Below are 16422 nucleotides of genomic sequence, written 5' to 3' on the forward strand. Positions count from 1 at the left end.
ATCGCAAGGTCAGACCTTAAAACTAGCTGGACTAGATTTAAGGGACGATTGCTTCTCTCATGGTCAGTTTTATGTGGCCTGTTCAAGAGTTAGCTCCTCTGAGTCTTTAATTATTTTAGCGCCAGAAGGAAAATCAAAAAATATCGTTTATAGAGAAGTCTTGCAAAAATGTTAAACATTTCTAATTAAAATGCACTGTGGAATAGGCCTCATGGGGAAACCACAAAAAAAACAAGAAAGGAAAGCTAACTTCGGGCGGAGCCGAAGTTGATATACCCTTGCAGAATACTCTGTAAATTATATTCTCCAAAATTATTCATATGATGCATTCTTAATACTCATAAAAAATCCGAACTTCCTAACTTTAACAACAACAAAGTTATGGCATTTCCAATCGTTCAGTTATATGGCAGCTATAGGATATAGTCGGCCGATCCTTATGAAATTTGATAGGTCGGATTGATTGGCCAAAAATAAAATCCATAGAAAATCCCAACTTCCTAACTTAACAAACACCAAAGTTATGGCATTTCCGATCAATCAGTTATATGGCAGCTATAGGATATAGTCGGCCGATCCTTATGAAATTTGGTGGGTCGGATTGATTGGCCAAATATAAAACCCATAGAAAATCCCAACTTTCTAACTTTACAAACACCAAAGTTATGGCATTTCCGATCAATCAGTTATATGGCAGCTATAGGATATAGTCGGCCGATCCTTATGAAATTTGGTAGGTCGGATTGATTGGCCAAATATAAAACCCATAGAAAATCCCAACTTTCTAACTTTACAAACACCAAAGTTATGGCATTTCCGATCAATCAGTTATATGGCAGCTATAGGATATAGTCGGCCGATCCTTATGAAATTTGGTAGGTCGGATTGATTGGCCAAATATAAAACCCATAGAAAATCCCAACTTCCTAACTTTACAAACACGAAAGTTATGGCATTTCTGATCAATCAGTTATATGGCAGCTATAGGATATAGTCGGCCGATCCCGGCCGTTCCGACTTATATACTGCGTGCAAAGGAAAGAAGGGTGTGTGCAAAGTTTCAATTCGATATCTTTAAAACTGAGAGACTAGTTCGCGTAGAAACAGACAGACGGACAGACAGACGGACAGACGGACAGACGGACAGACGGACAGACGGACAGACGGACATGGCTATATCAACTCAGGAGGTGATCCTGATCAAGAATATATATACTTTATAGGGTCGGAGATGTCTCCTTCACTGCGTTGCACACTTTTGACCAAAATTATAATACCCTCTGCAAGGGTATAAAAACGCGCCAAAACCTCTACCTCTATGGTGGTGTGGAAATGTGGAATGGTTTTAGTTTAAATAAAGTAGCAAATAAAAAAGTTAATCAAAAGTATAGTTTTAAGCGATATAGTTAGGAAATTGCTAATCTTAATTTCCGCAGGCGAAGCTGCGGGCTACCTTGCTAGTTTATTATATAGCTCTGCCAGTATCTTTCTGATTCTCTCTCTTGAAGGATCTTCTACAAAGGTTGTTTACACAAAGGTTTTCAAAAAACGCGCAAATAAGAAATAAGAAAGTCCTGACAACCCAATTTCCTAACTCCAAACTAATATTAAGCGAACGAAGTCGCTTCGGGTATAGCTATCCCTAAAGATTATAAAATGAAAGACCGATTTTTAAGGGGATACGGCCACAGCCCAAACCGTAAGAGCAAGAGCAGCCAAATTTTTTCACAGTATTCCATTGGGGGCGTGGGCGCCCACTAAGATCCGATATGTCCCCCCAGTGGCCCCAAACAGCTCCAACATCCATTATTCTGAGCAAAAAAAGTTGATGTATTTAAGCATAACTTCTAATCTGGTTGGAATTTCGATATTTGGTTTTTTCCGAATTTTAGGTTTTGAAAAGACCTAATTAGAAATCTAAAAGAAATTTTGATATCCCCCATAATTTGGGGGCTACATTTAAAATTAACTTTTCGATTTAAAAAATCTAAACCGCTGCTCCGATCAAGATGATTTTTCGCTCAATAGTTATTCTATGGCCCAAATGCTTAAGTTTAATTTTTCAAATTTTTAACATTTTTTTAAGTATTTTTAACGAATTTATTTAGATTTTCTAAGTCATTGCGTTGTATTTTGCGGGAGCCTGTCGAGAGAACGAAACCCAGAAGCCAAGAGAGCGACGGCCGAGAGAGCAACAGCCAAGAAAACTGATGATGGGGAGGGGTAGTGCTGCAGGGAAAGGGGAGGGGAAAGAGGCAATTTAAGTTAAATTTGTTTAGGATTTTAAAAACTTAAACTGCTGCTCCGATCAATATGATTTTCGATCAATAGTCAGTCCTGTGGATCAAATGCTTAGGTTTTATTTATCATTTTGTAGCAGAAGTAAGAGCCTTATTTAATTTCCACCATGGAAGAAAATAGAAAATTACTACAAATTCTGTAAGCAAAGCCAAAATGTTTCCAAGTTAAATATTAATCTTAAGATTCGAACTTTTGACCAAATACGTATGTACATATGTATATTTGGATATGTTTTGATTTGCTGATATGTACAATACATGTACATACATACAATGTGTGTGTATGTTTCTATTCGAAAGTAGATAATGTGCTTAAATACAAATAAAATGATTTATTATACCCGTTTATCGATCAAATGTGGAATCTGAAAATAATACGTTACTTTGCTGTTTTTGTATTGGATGCCAATCTTTTACTGTGTGTACCAAAGGTTTTCGTTTCATTCAAAACAAGAAATTTGAAAATAACAAATTCCCATTTACAAACATATTTGTGCGCAAATTAAAATTGCATTGATAGCATTGTAACTGATAAAAAGTATACAAGCTCACGACTTTTACTTGGATCACTTTCATTTATTATATAGCTCTGCCAGTATCCTTCTGATTCTCTCTCTTGAAGGATCTTCTACAAAGGTTGTTAGCACAAAGGTTTTCAAAAAACGCGCAAATAAGAAATAAGAAAGTCCTGACAACCCAATTTCCTAACTCCAAACTAATATTAAGCGAACGAGCAAAAAGTCGTATACAATACAATTTTACAAAGCGTTGGGGCTGAGATGGGTGAAATATTTTTTTGGATGCACCTGGAGGGACAGGTAAAACCTTCTTGACAAACTTATTGTTGGCAAAAGTTAGAAGTTAAAAAAAATAGCCCTAGCTGTAGTATCTTCCGGTATAGCTGCTACCCTGCTCAATGGAGGTCGAACTGCTCATTCTACATTTAAACTTCCTTTGGATTTAGTTAATTTAGAAACACCTCATTGCTCTATTTCAAAGCAATGTAATATGGCGTGGTGTTTAAAGATTGTAAGTTAATTGTTTGGGATGAGTGCACAATGTCACATAAAGGTTGGCTTGAAGCCATAAATAGAACCCTGCAAGATAATAATGAGAATACTATGTTGGTGGGTGGTATTACAGTCCTGCTAGCTGGAGACTTTCGCCAAACCCTTCCTGTTGTTCCAAGAGGTACAAGAGCTGACGAAATAAAGGCCTGTTTAAAATCTTCATTTTTATGGCCACAGATAAACAAACTAGCGCTCATGAAAAATATGCGAGTGCACTTAAAAGGAGACAGTTCTGCAGGTATTTTTGCCGAAACTCTTTTAAAAATTGGGAATGGCGTCCATCCAACAGTTGATGGAAAAATAGTTATAACATCACGCTTAGGAAATGTAGTCAAAAACGTTCAAGACCTTACATCCAAAATATTTCCTGACATTTCCAACATATCATGTAAAAGCTTAGATTGGCTATCTGAGCGCGCCATTTTGACAACGAAAAATGAAAGAGCAACCACTATTAATAATTTATTGCTAAACTCATTTGATGGTTTAGAAGTCTCCTATAAATCGGTCGACTCTGTTCCTGATGCTGATAATGCTGTTCATTACCCTGTTGAATTTTTAAATTCTTTGAATCCTCCAGGAATTCCTCAGCATAATCTGTCTCTTAGGATTGGAGCACCCGTAATGTTATTGCGAAATTTAAGTCCCCCAAAGTTATGCAATGGGACACGATTGCAGATAAAAGGTCTTCATAAGAATGTAATCGAAGCAACAGTATTTACGGGGTGCGCGGAGGGGAAACAGTGTTTATACCCAGGATTCCATTAATACCATCCAGTCTGCCGTTTAAGTTTAAAAGGCTACAATTCCCTCTAAAAGTTTGCTTTGCAATAACTATAAATAAATCGCAGGGGCAGACTTTGAAGCTGGCTGGACTAGATCTTAGAGAAGATTGCTTCTCTCATGGACAATTTTATGTCGCATGCTCTAGAGTTAGCTCTGCCAGTAGCCTTATTATTCTCGCTCCTGAAGGATCTTCTAAAAATGTTGTTTACACAGAGGTTTTAAAGTAATCATATTAATTAACATTATTAAACCTAGAAAGTTTCAGTGGAATAGGTCTAATTGAAGATACCACATTAAAAAAACGCGCCAATTTCTCTACCTCAGGGGAGGTGTGGAAATAGGAAAGTCTTCAATTAGACCTATTCCACTGAAACTTTCTAGGTTTAATAATGTTAATTAATATGATTACTTTAAAACCTCTGTGTAAACAACATTTTTAGAAGATCCTTCAGGAGCGAGAATAATAAGGCTACTGGCAGAGCTAACTCTAGAGCATGCGACATAAAATTGTCCATGAGAGAAGCAATCTTCTCTAAGATCTAGTCCAGCCAGCTTCAAAGTCTGCCCCTGCGATTTATTTATAGTTATTGCAAAGCAAACTTTTAGAGGGAATTGTAGCCTTTTAAACTTAAACGGCAGACTGGATGGTATTAATGGGATCCTGGGTATAAACACTGTTTCCCTCCGCGCACCCCGTAAATACTGTTGCTTCGATTACATTCTTATGAAGACCTTTTATCTGCAATCGTGTCCCATTGCATAACTTTGGGGGACTTAAATTTCGCAATAACATTACGGGTGCTCCAATCCTAAGAGACAGATTATGCTGAGGAATTCCTGGAGGATTCAAAGAATTTAAAAAATTCAACAGGGTAATGAACAGCATTATCAGCATCAGGAACAGAGTCGACCGATTTATAGGAGACTTCTAAACCATCAAATGAGTTTAGCAATAAATTATTAATAGTGGTTGCTCTTTCATTTTTCGTTGTCAAAATGGCGCGCTCAGATAGCCAATCTAAGCTTTTAAATGATATGTTGGAAATGTCAGGAAATATTTTGGATGTAAGGTCTTGAACGTTTTTGACTACATTTCCTAAGCGTGATGTTATAACTATTTTTCCATCAACTGTTGGATGGACGCCATTCCCAATTTTTAAAAGAGTTTCGGCAAAAATACCTGCAGAACTGTCTCCTTTTAAGTGCACTCGCATATTTTTCATGAGCGCTAGTTTGTTTATCTGTGGCCATAAAAATGAAGATTTTAAACAGGCCTTTATTTCGTCAGCTCTTGTACCTCTTGGAACAACAGGAAGGGTTTGGCGAAAGTCTCCAGGTAGCAGGACTGTAATACCACCCACCAACATAGTATTCTCATTATTATCTTGCAGGGTTCTATTTATGGCTTCAAGCCAACCTTTATGTGACATTGTGCACTCATCCCAAACAATTAACTTACAATCTTTAAACACCGCAGCCATATTACATTGCTTTGAAATAGAGCAATGAGGTGTTTCTAAATTAACTAAATCCAAAGGAAGTTTAAATGTAGAATGAGCAGTTCGACCTCCATTGAGCAGGGTAGCAGCTATACCGGAAGATACTACAGCTAGGGCTATTTTTTTTTAACTTTTGCCAACAATAAGTTTGTCAAGAAGGTTTTACCTGTCCCTCCAGGTGCATCCAAAAAAATATTTCACCCATCTCAGCCCCAACGCTTTGTAAAATTGTATTGTATACGACTTTTTGCTCGTTCGCTTAATATTAGTTTGGAGTTAGGAAATTGGGTTGTCAGGACTTTCTTATTTCTTATTTGCGCGTTTTTTGAAAACCTTTGTGTTAACAACCTTTGTAGAAGATCCTTCAAGAGAGAGAATCAGAAGGATACTGGCAGAGCTATATAATAAACTAGCTGTACCCGGCGCGACTTCGTTCGCTTAAAATTAGTTTTGAGTACGGTTGTCAAGACTTTCCTATTTCCACACCTCCCCTGAGGTAGAGAAATTGGCGCGTTTTTTTTAATGTGGTATCTTCAATTAGACCTATTCCACTGAAACTTTCTAGGTTTAATAATGTTAATTAATATGATTACTTTAAAACCTCTGTGTAAACAACATTTTTAGAAGATCCTTCAGGAGCGAGAATAATAAGGCTACTGGCAGAGCTAACTCTAGAGCATGCGACATAAAATTGTCCATGAGAGAAGCAATCTTCTCTAAGATCTAGTCCAGCCAGCTTCAAAGTCTGCCCCTGCGATTTATTTATAGTTATTGCAAAGCAAACTTTTAGAGGGAATTGTAGCCTTTTAAACTTAAACGGCAGACTGGATGGTATTAATGGGATCCTGGGTATAAACACTGTTTCCCCCTCCGCGCACCCCGTAAATACTGTTGCTTCGATTACATTCTTATGAAGACCTTTTATCTGCAATCGTGTCCCATTGCATAACTTTGGGGGACTTAAATTTCGCAATAACATTACGGGTGCTCCAATCCTAAGAGACAGATTATGCTGAGGAATTCCTGGAGGATTCAAAGAATTTAAAAATTCAACAGGGTAATGAACAGCATTATCAGCATCAGGAACAGAGTCGACCGATTTATAGGAGACTTCTAAACCATCAAATGAGTTTAGCAATAAATTATTAATAGTGGTTGCTCTTTCATTTTTCGTTGTCAAAATGGCGCGATCAGATAGCCAATCTAAGCTTTTACATGATATGTTGGAAATGTCAGGAAATATTTTGGATGTAAGGTCTTGAACGTTTTTGACTACATTTCCTAAGCGTGATGTTATAACTATTTTTCCATCAACTGTTGGATGGACGCCATTCCCAATTTTTAAAAGAGTTTCGGCAAAAATACCTGCAGAACTGTCTCCTTTTAAGTGCACTCGCATATTTTTCATGAGCGCTAGTTTGTTTATCTGTGGCCATAAAAATGAAGATTTTAAACAGGCCTTTATTTCGTCAGCTCTTGTACCTCTTGGAACAACAGGAAGGGTTTGGCGAAAGTCTCCAGCTAGCAGGACTGTAATACCACCCACCAACATAGTATTCTCATTATTATCTTGCAGGGTTCTATTTATGGCTTCAAGCCAACCTTTATGTGACATTGTGCACTCATCCCAAACAATTAACTTACAATCTTTAAACACCGCAGCCATATTACATTGCTTTGAAATAGAGCAATGATGTGTTTCTAAATCAAGAAGGTTTTACCTGTCCCTCCAGGTGCATCCAAAAAAAATATTTCACCCATCTCAGCCCCAACGCTTTGTAAAATTGTATTGTATACGACTTTTTGCTCGTTCGCTTAATATTAGTTTGGAGTTAGGAAATTGGGTTGTCAGGACTTTCTTATTTCTTATTTGCGCGTTTTTTGAAAACCTTTGTGCTAACAACCTTTGTAGAAGATCCTTCAAGAGAGAGAATCAGAAGGATACTGGCAGAGCTATATAATAAATGAAAGTGATCCAAGTAAAAGTCGTGAGCTTGTATACTTTTTATCAGTTACAATGCTATCAATGCAATTTTAATTTGCGCACAAATATGTTTGTAAATGGGAATTTGTTATTTTCAAATTTCTTGTTTTGATTGAAACGAAAACCTTTGGTACACACAGTAAAAGATTGGCATCCAATACAAAAACAGCAAAGTAACGTATTATTTTCAGATTCCACATTTGATCGATAAACGGGTGGTCAGAAATAAGAACGAGTTGAGTTGCGTATATGTGGACTGTATTAATTTTATTCTTGCCAGTTGCGAAGCCTATTTGACACTGAATTGAATTTCGCAATATGACGCCGTCTTAGCGGCGTTGCCAGAAGACATTGTATACATGTTTTTTTTTGTACATAGATTAAATATATAGAATAGAATAGAGATGGCATTATGCGCCTATATATTAGAGATGATTAAAGCTGCAAGCGTTCACGAACATCCCGGCCCGCCCTGAAACACAGTTTCTGAATGGGGCAATACAGCAACTTTCGTGATGGGTCTGATCATCTCTCCTGTCGGGGTCTTCAATTTGACTGCTCGAACGAGGTTGTCCTTCCCTGGATAGGTTTCCATAACCTGAGCGATGTGCCAAGATGCCGGTGGTGAATTGGACTCTTTTACGAGCACAACATCACCGGTCGAGATGTTGGGTGTTGAAGTAGTCCATTTTGGACGTTGCTGCAGAGTAGTCAGATACTCCTGATGCCATTTTCTCCAGAATCCTTGAAGCATAGACTGGATGCTTTGCCAATATCCTAATCGGCCCACTGGGATGTGACTCAAATCGGGATCTGGCACTGTTGTTAATGGTCGCCCAATTAAGAAGTGAGCTGGGGATAGGTAGTTGGTTTCCGTATCCGGTGTGTAGCACAAGGGGCGTGAATTTATCACTGCGCTTATTTGAGCAAGAAGTGTGCGCATCTGTTCAAAGGTGAGCGTTGAGTTTCCGGTAATTCTGCGAAGATGCAGCTTGACACAACGAACTGCCGACTCCCATTTCCCTCCCCAGTGAGGGGCTCTCGGGGAATAAATACCCATTGGATACCATCATCCGCTAGTGTGCTAGACACGGTGTCCTTGTGTGTCTGTGAAGAAAGCAATTCTTGCATCTCGTCGAGGGATCGCTTAGCTCCAATAAAATTTGTGCCATTGTCACTGTAGATCTTACTGCACTTGCCACGTACCGATATAAAGCGCCGCAAGGCAGCCAAGAAGGTTTCTGTCGTCAAATCTGTGGCAAGTTCCAGGTGGATGGCCGAGGTGACCATGCAAACAAATAGGCATATGTAACCCTTGCTGATACGTGGCTTCCGAACCTTTGCATCCTTCAGAAGTATTGGACCTGCATAGTCGCAACCAGTATATATAAATGGAAGCGCTTGTGTAATGCGTACGCTGGGTAAATCAGCCATTTGTTGCTGGGATGTGTGGTAGCGTTGACGAAAGCAAGCTAAACAGTCGTGGGTTATTTTGCGAATTAGATTACGTGCTCCAAATATCCAGAATTTTTGCCGAACAATAACAAAAAGTGAGGAAACGCCAGGGTGGAGGTTCACTCGGTGCTCGTGTTCCAAAATCAGCTTTGAGATGCGGTGTGTTTTTGGTAGCAATACTGGGTGTTTTGCATCGTTTGACAACTGCGATTGGTGCAGTCGTCCGCCTACCCTCAGCAAATCGTTTTCGTCGATTATGGGTGCCAGTTTGATCAGCTGTGATCGGTTCCTTAAAGGTTTTTTACCGAGGAGCAATTGGTAATCGTCTTTGAAACAACCTTGGGCTTGTTTTATGCACAGAATCCTTGCCTCCTTAATCTCGTCAAATGTGAGAGCGCTAGATACCCTTTTGGGAGTTCGGTTTCGTGTACGTTGAATAAACCGCTTCACGTAGCCGACAATATGGACGAGCTTGATCCAAGAAGACACTCGCTCGGTTAGTTCATCAAATGGATGAACCGGGGTTGCTTCAGCCAGTGTGGCCAAACAGTTGGATTTGACTTCTCCTTGAATGCGTTTGTCTGTAAGAGATAAACCGAAACGTGAGTCGTTTAACTTTACCAGATACTGCACCTTGTCCCGTAGCCATAAAGGCCCATTCCACCACAAATGGAAGTCGATGAGATCAGCAGCCATCAGTCCCCTGGACGCACAGTCCGCTGGGTTTGTTTTGGAATCTACGTGATGCCAAGCACTCCTTGGAATAGTGTCAAGGATTTCCGAGGTTCTGTTTCCAACAAATGTCTTGAGTTGGGCTGGCGTATACGATAACCAGGTGAGCACTATTGATGAGTCGGACCAGCCAAAAACAGTTATGTTTTTGTGGCGCAAAGCATATGTGATCGAGCGAATCAGTTGGCTAAGGAGAAGTGCTGCGCAAAGTTCTAGACGTGGCAAGGATTGTTGTTTCAGTGGAGCCACCCTTGTTTTCGCAGCCACAATGGATACCGAGATGGAGCCATCGTCATTCGTGACTCTGCTGTACACCACAGCAGCGTATGCCTTGGTTGACGCATCCGAAAATCCGTGGAGTTCGATGTTGTCCGGGTCGTTGGCGACAAATCGTGGTAGTTGAAATGTTTGAAGATTGTCCAGATCTGCTCTCCACTTTAGCCAGTTGTCCGCCAGTTTAGTTGGGAGTGGGTCATCCCAAGCCAAATTCAAGAGCCATAGCTTTTGGAACAGGATTTTGAATTGGATTACAATGGGTGCCAAGAGTCCGAGAGGATCAAATATCCTCGAGACGTCGGACAAAACTTGTCTCTTTGTGCAATCAGGATTTTTAGCTAGACCGACATTGTACGTTAGAATGTCTTTTCCAGGATGCCAGTACAGTCCGAGAACCTTCACTGGTGACGTTTGTGCAGGTTGTGTGTCGCTATCATCCGTTTGTATACATGGTGTATTGGATACCCATTTCCCGAGTTCAAGATTTGCACGAGACATCAGCTGAATCAGCTCGTTTCGGTTCCGAAGCAGCTCATCCTCACTGTTTGACCCAGTAAGAACGTCATCTACATAGAAATCCTCCAGCAGTATTTTCGACGCATTTGGGTATTCCTCTTGATGATCTACAGCAAGTTGTTCCAGCACTCGCACGGCCAGGAATGGTGCGCATGAAGTTCCGTAGGTTACAGTGCACAATTGGAAGTGCTTGATGGAATCGGATGGATCTTCTCTCCAAACGATTTTCTGGAAGTTTCTGTGCTTTTCGTTGACCCATATCTGGCGGAACATTTTTACGATATCCGCTGAGAATGCAAATTTGTACATTCGAAAACGAAGGCACACAGCGAATAGATCGCGCTGGATACTGGGACCTGTAAACAGGGTGTCATTTAAAGCCTTACCATTGGCGTCACGAAACGATCCATCGAAAACTACTCGTAGCTTCCGACCCAGAACTGGGTGGTGTGGTAGATAAAACTGATTTCCAGTAGCGTTTTCTTCAGGTGGCACCTCTCGCATGTGCCCCAGATTTGTGTATTCCCGCATAAAGTATACGTACTGTGTACGCAGCTGCTCGTTCTGTTGCAGCCGCCGCTCAACCGATTTAAAGCGTTTGAGCGCTCCTTGTAGAGTTTCTCCGAAATCGGGGCTTTCAGTGTTGAATGGAAGATCCACGATATACTTCCCGTTTTCATCGCGACTGTGAGTGGCGAGAAAGTGCTTCTCGACCTGATCATCCTCCGGATCCAATTTTGGGCTGCTTTGAACGTTTTCCAATTGCCAAACCTTCTGAAGCGTGGCGCCTATGTCTACCGTTGTAGTCAGTGCAATAGCGTTGCTTGGATTTGATGTGATGAGTGAGGTTATTACCCATCCGAACACCGAAGAAATGGCAATAAGATTACCCTTGTTGTCGTACATCTTTCGTCCTGTAAACACCGACCATACGTGTTCGCTTCCCAATAGAATGTCAACAGGTGATTTTGTGTTGAATTCTGTATCCGCCAACTGCAGATCCTTGAATGCCTCGAGTGCAGATGCATCGATGTTTTGGCGTTCCAGCGAAGAAGTAATTCTGCCTAGCACGTGGGCATAGACAACCAAATGATCCTCGGAGATACGTGACTTGATATGCAAGGTGCTGCATCCCCTTGTCGTGTCTGCTTTCACCGAAGAGATTCCCGTGACCAAGATGCGTGATGCCGAACGTGTCAATCCGAGAGCTTGAATGCAACGCTCGGATACGTACGAAAGCTCTGAGCCGGTGTCCAATAAGAGACGGCATGTTACGTAGTCACCTTTTGCGTTTTTAACATAAACCATGGCAGTTGGTAATATGCTTCTCTTAATTTCCGTTTCCTGTGCAGATTTTGCAGTGCCCTGTGCACATACAACCGATTGAGTGCCCTCTCCTTGGGCGAAATGACTGAGAGTCACCGTAGTGTTGTTGGACGCACCTGTGTTTCGCTCGTCCTCCCCTGCTATCTGGGCAAGATTCCCAATAGCCTGTGTATTCGCTTGGACATGTAGAAGGGAGTGATGATTTCCCCTGCATTGCCTACATTTGTATGTCGACTTGCACTTGCTGACTCCATGACCAGGTCGCAAGCAGTTGTAGCATAGTGATTTCTCTTTTACAAAGGATCGCCTCTGCATCGACGACATATCCAAGAACAGCTGACAGTTATACAGAGTGTGTTCTGTTGAATTACATTTGATGCAGCCACTGCCTTCGACCGCAACCATCGATTGTGTGACCCTTTTTGGTTTTTCTGCATGTGTTGTTGTCTTGCTACCAGTCGCAAGCTCCCTTTTACTCAGTTCCAGTTCCTCGCAACGAGAATCCAGAAATTTGAAGAATTCCTCGAGAGTGGGGGAATCTGTGTCCATGCTGCGCTCAATCCACCTACGCCGCGTGTCGGCGTCAAGTTTCTCCAGGGCCAGATAGATGATCCAGCAATCGCGTCCCATCTGGTTGACTGCATCCAATCCGCGAATAATTTCGTTTGCTCCGTCTGACACCTTCCGTAGAATTGATGCATCTACCTTTGTAGTTGTTGGCAGGCTCATAAACTGCTCCAAAAATGAGTTTACAATGTGCCGTGGACGATTGTACCTTTCCTTCAGACGTTCCCAAGCGGTGTTGTAAGCTGTATCCGTAATGGCCAAGTGCCGTACCAAGTTGGCAGCCTCATCAACAATAAGTGTTTTCAAGTGATGGAACTTCTGTGTGTTGGACAAATGTTGCTTGTTATGAATTGTGCTTTCATAAATGTCTTGAAAAGAGGGCCACTCTGTGTAGTTGCCAGAGAATCGTTTGATTTGAATTTTCGGCAATTCACTGAGATTGGAATTCGCCGCATTTACCGAACTTGAATTCGCCAAAGAGACGTCACCACCAACATGAACCGGCGTGCTCGAATGACCTTGATTTGCAGCCAGTCGCTCAAATAGTTGTTGGTTTTGTTGTAGCAAATTTACAATTGCGTCGCCGTTGAAATGCAGACCGTTGCTGCCATTCACAATGCCTGTAGATGTACTCGGTTGTAGAGCATCACTTCTGTCCTTGAGAATTGCGTTCGCCCTTAGGTACTTTTCTTCGTAAATTGCGTTATCCATCTCCGGATCGACATAACCTTCTACCTCCTCGTGGAGAGCAATGCAATCGCCGAACTGGTTGAACTCCTTCCAAGCTTCGTGGAGAAGTTGTATGCGCGTGGAGATCTCCGCCTGTGTTGCAGATTCCGCTTGCTCAGCCCATGAGAGACAACGTGTGATGTTGCCCTTGAGTCTGGAACGGCTTTTCACCAATGCTTTTAACTGTTCCATAGCAAACAATTAACCTGAGAATCAAAGCACTTCACTAACTGTCCAAGAATCCGGCTCGAAGGACCAACAATATGGTCAGAAATAAGAACGAGTTGAGTTGCGTATATGTGGACTGTATTAATTTTATTCTTGCCAGTTGCGAAGCCTATTTGACACTGAATTGAATTTCGCAATATGACGCCGTCTTAGCGGCGTTGCCAGAAGACATTGTATACATGTTTTTTTTTGTACATAGATTAAATATATAGAATAGAATAGAGATGGCATTATGCGCCTATATATTAGAGATGATTAAAGCTGCAAGCGTTCACGAACAACGGGTATAATAAATCATTTTATTTGTATTTAAGCACATTATCTACTTTCGAATAGAAACATACACACACATTGTATGTATGTACATGTATTGTACATATCAGCAAATCAAAACATATCCAAATATACATATGTACATACGTATTTGGTCAAAAGTTCGAATCTTAAGATTAATATTTAACTTGGAAACATTTTGGCTTTGCTTACAGAATTTGTAGTAATTTTCTATTTTCTTCCATGGTGGAAATTAAATAAGGCTCTTACTTCTGCTACAAAATGATAAATAAAACCTAAGCATTTGATCCACAGGACTGACTATTGATCGAAAATCATATTGATCGGAGCAGCAGTTTAAGTTTTTAAAATCCTAAACAAATTTAACTTAAATTGCCTCTTTCCCCTCCCCCTTTCCCTGCAGCACTACCCCTCCCCATCATCAGTTTTCTTGGCTGTTGCTCTCTCGGCCGTCGCTCTCTTGGCTTCTGGGTTTCGTTCTCTCGACAGGCTCCCGCAAAATACAACGCAATGACTTAGAAAATCTAAATAAATTCGTTAAAAATACTTAAAAAATGTTAAAAATTTGAAAAATTAAACTTAAGCATTTGGGCCATAGAATAACTATTGAGCGAAAAATCATCTTGATCGGAGCAGCGGTTTAGATTTTTTAAATCGAAAAGTTAATTTTAAATGTAGCCCCCAAATTATGGGGGATATCAAAATTTCTTTTAGATTTCTAATTAGGTCTTTTCAAAACCTAAAATTCGGAAAAAACCAAATATCGAAATTCCAACCAGATTAGAAGTTATGCTTAAATACATCAACTTTTTTTTGCTCAGAATAATGGATGTTGGAGCTGTTTGGGGCCACTGGGGGGACATATCGGATCTTAGTGGGCGCCCACGCCCCCAATGGAATACTGTGAAAAAATTTGGCTGCTCTTGCTCTTACGGTTTGGGCTGTGGCCGTATCCCCTTAAAAATCGGTCTTTCATTTTATAATCTTTAGGGATGAAAGTGATCCAAGTAAAAGTCGTGTACTTGTATACTTTTTATCAGTTACAATTTTATCAATGCAATTTTAATTTGCGCACAAATATGTATACTTGTTTGTAAATTGGAATTTGTTGTTTTCAAATTTCTTGTTTTGAATGAAACGAAAACCTTTGTACACACAGTAAAAGATTGGCATCCAATACAAAAACAGCAAAGAAACGTATTATTTTCAGATTCCACATTTGATCGATAAACGGGTATAATAAATCATTTTATTTGTATTTAAGCACATTATCTACTTTCGAATAGAAATATACACACACATTGTATGTATGTACATGTATTGTACATATAAGCAAATCAAAACATATCCAAATATACATATGTACATACGTATTTGGTCAAAAGTTCGAATCTTAAGATTAATATTTAACTTGGAAACATTTTGGCTTTGCTTACAGAATTTGTAGTAATTTTCTATTTTCTTCCATGGTGGAAATTAAATAAGGCTCTTACTTCTGCTACAAAATGAAAAATAAAACCTAAGCATTTGATCCACAGGACTGACTATTGATCGAAAATCATATTGATCGGAGCAGCAGTTTAAGTTTTTAAAATCCTAAACAAATTTAACTTAAATTGCCTCTTTCCCCTCCCCTTTCCCTGCAGCACTACCCCTCCCCATCATCAGTTTTCTTGGCTGTTGCTCTCTCGGCCGTCGCTCTCTTGGCTTCTGGGTTTCGTTCTCTCGACAGGCTCCCGCAAAATACAACGCAATGACTTAGAAAATCTAAATAAATTCGTTAAAAATACTTAAAAAAATGTTAAAAATTTGAAAAATTAAACTTAAGCATTTGGGCCATAGAATAACTATTGAGCGAAAAATCATCTTGATCGGAGCAGCGGTTTAGATTTTTTAAATCGAAAAGTTAATTTTAAATGTAGACCCAAATTATGGGGGATATCAAAATTTCTTTTAGATTTCTAATTAGGTCTTTTCAAAACCTAAAATTCGGAAAAAACCAAATATCGAAATTCCAACCAGATTAGAAGTTATGCTTAAATACATCAACTTTTTTTTGCTCAGAATAATGGATTTTGGAGCTGTTTGGGGCCACTGGGGGGACATATCGGATCTTAGTGGGCGCCCACGCCCCCAATGGAATACTGTGAAAAAATTTGGCTGCTCTTGCTCTTACGGTTTGGGCTGTGGCCGTATCCCCTTAAAAATCGGTCTTTCATTTTATAATCTTTAGGGATGAAAGTGATCCAAGTAAAAGTCGTGTGCTTGTATACTTTTTATCAGTTACAATTTTATCAATGCAATTTTAATTTGCGCACAAATATGTATACTTGTTTGTAAATTGGAATTTGTTGTTTTCAAATTTCTTGTTTTGAATGAAACGAAAACCTTTGTACACACAGTAAAAGATTGGCATCCAATACAAAAACAGCAAAGAAACGTATTATTTTCAGATTCCACATTTGATCGATAAACGGGTATAATAAATCATTTTATTTGTATTTAAGCACATTATCTACTTTCGAATAGAAATATACACACACATTGTATGTATGTACATGTATTGTACATATAAGCAAATCAAAACATATCCAAATATACATATGTACATACGTATTTGGTCAAAAGTTCGAATCTTAAGATTAATATTTAACTTGGAA

At 39.8% G+C, this 16422-nt stretch overlaps 1 protein-coding gene across 1 annotated transcript; it reads right to left on the bottom strand.

Annotated features, from left to right (window-relative positions):
• Positions 1-8090: 8090 nt before the first annotated feature.
• Positions 8091-13432, bottom strand: LOC123037141. The gene is made up of 2 exons (XM_044456637.1): positions 8696-13432; positions 8091-8582 (listed from the first exon to the last, which is right to left on the bottom strand). Exons 1-2 carry the CDS (start codon positions 13430-13432, stop codon positions 8091-8093), a joined length of 5229 nt encoding a protein of 1742 aa, XP_044312572.1.
• Positions 13433-16422: the final 2990 nt, after the last annotated feature.

The sequence above is a fragment of the Drosophila rhopaloa genome, unplaced genomic scaffold (assembly GCF_018152115.1).
Source record: "Drosophila rhopaloa isolate 14029-0021.01 unplaced genomic scaffold, ASM1815211v1 contig_145, whole genome shotgun sequence".
Lineage (NCBI taxonomy): Eukaryota > Metazoa > Arthropoda > Insecta > Diptera > Drosophilidae > Drosophila > Drosophila rhopaloa.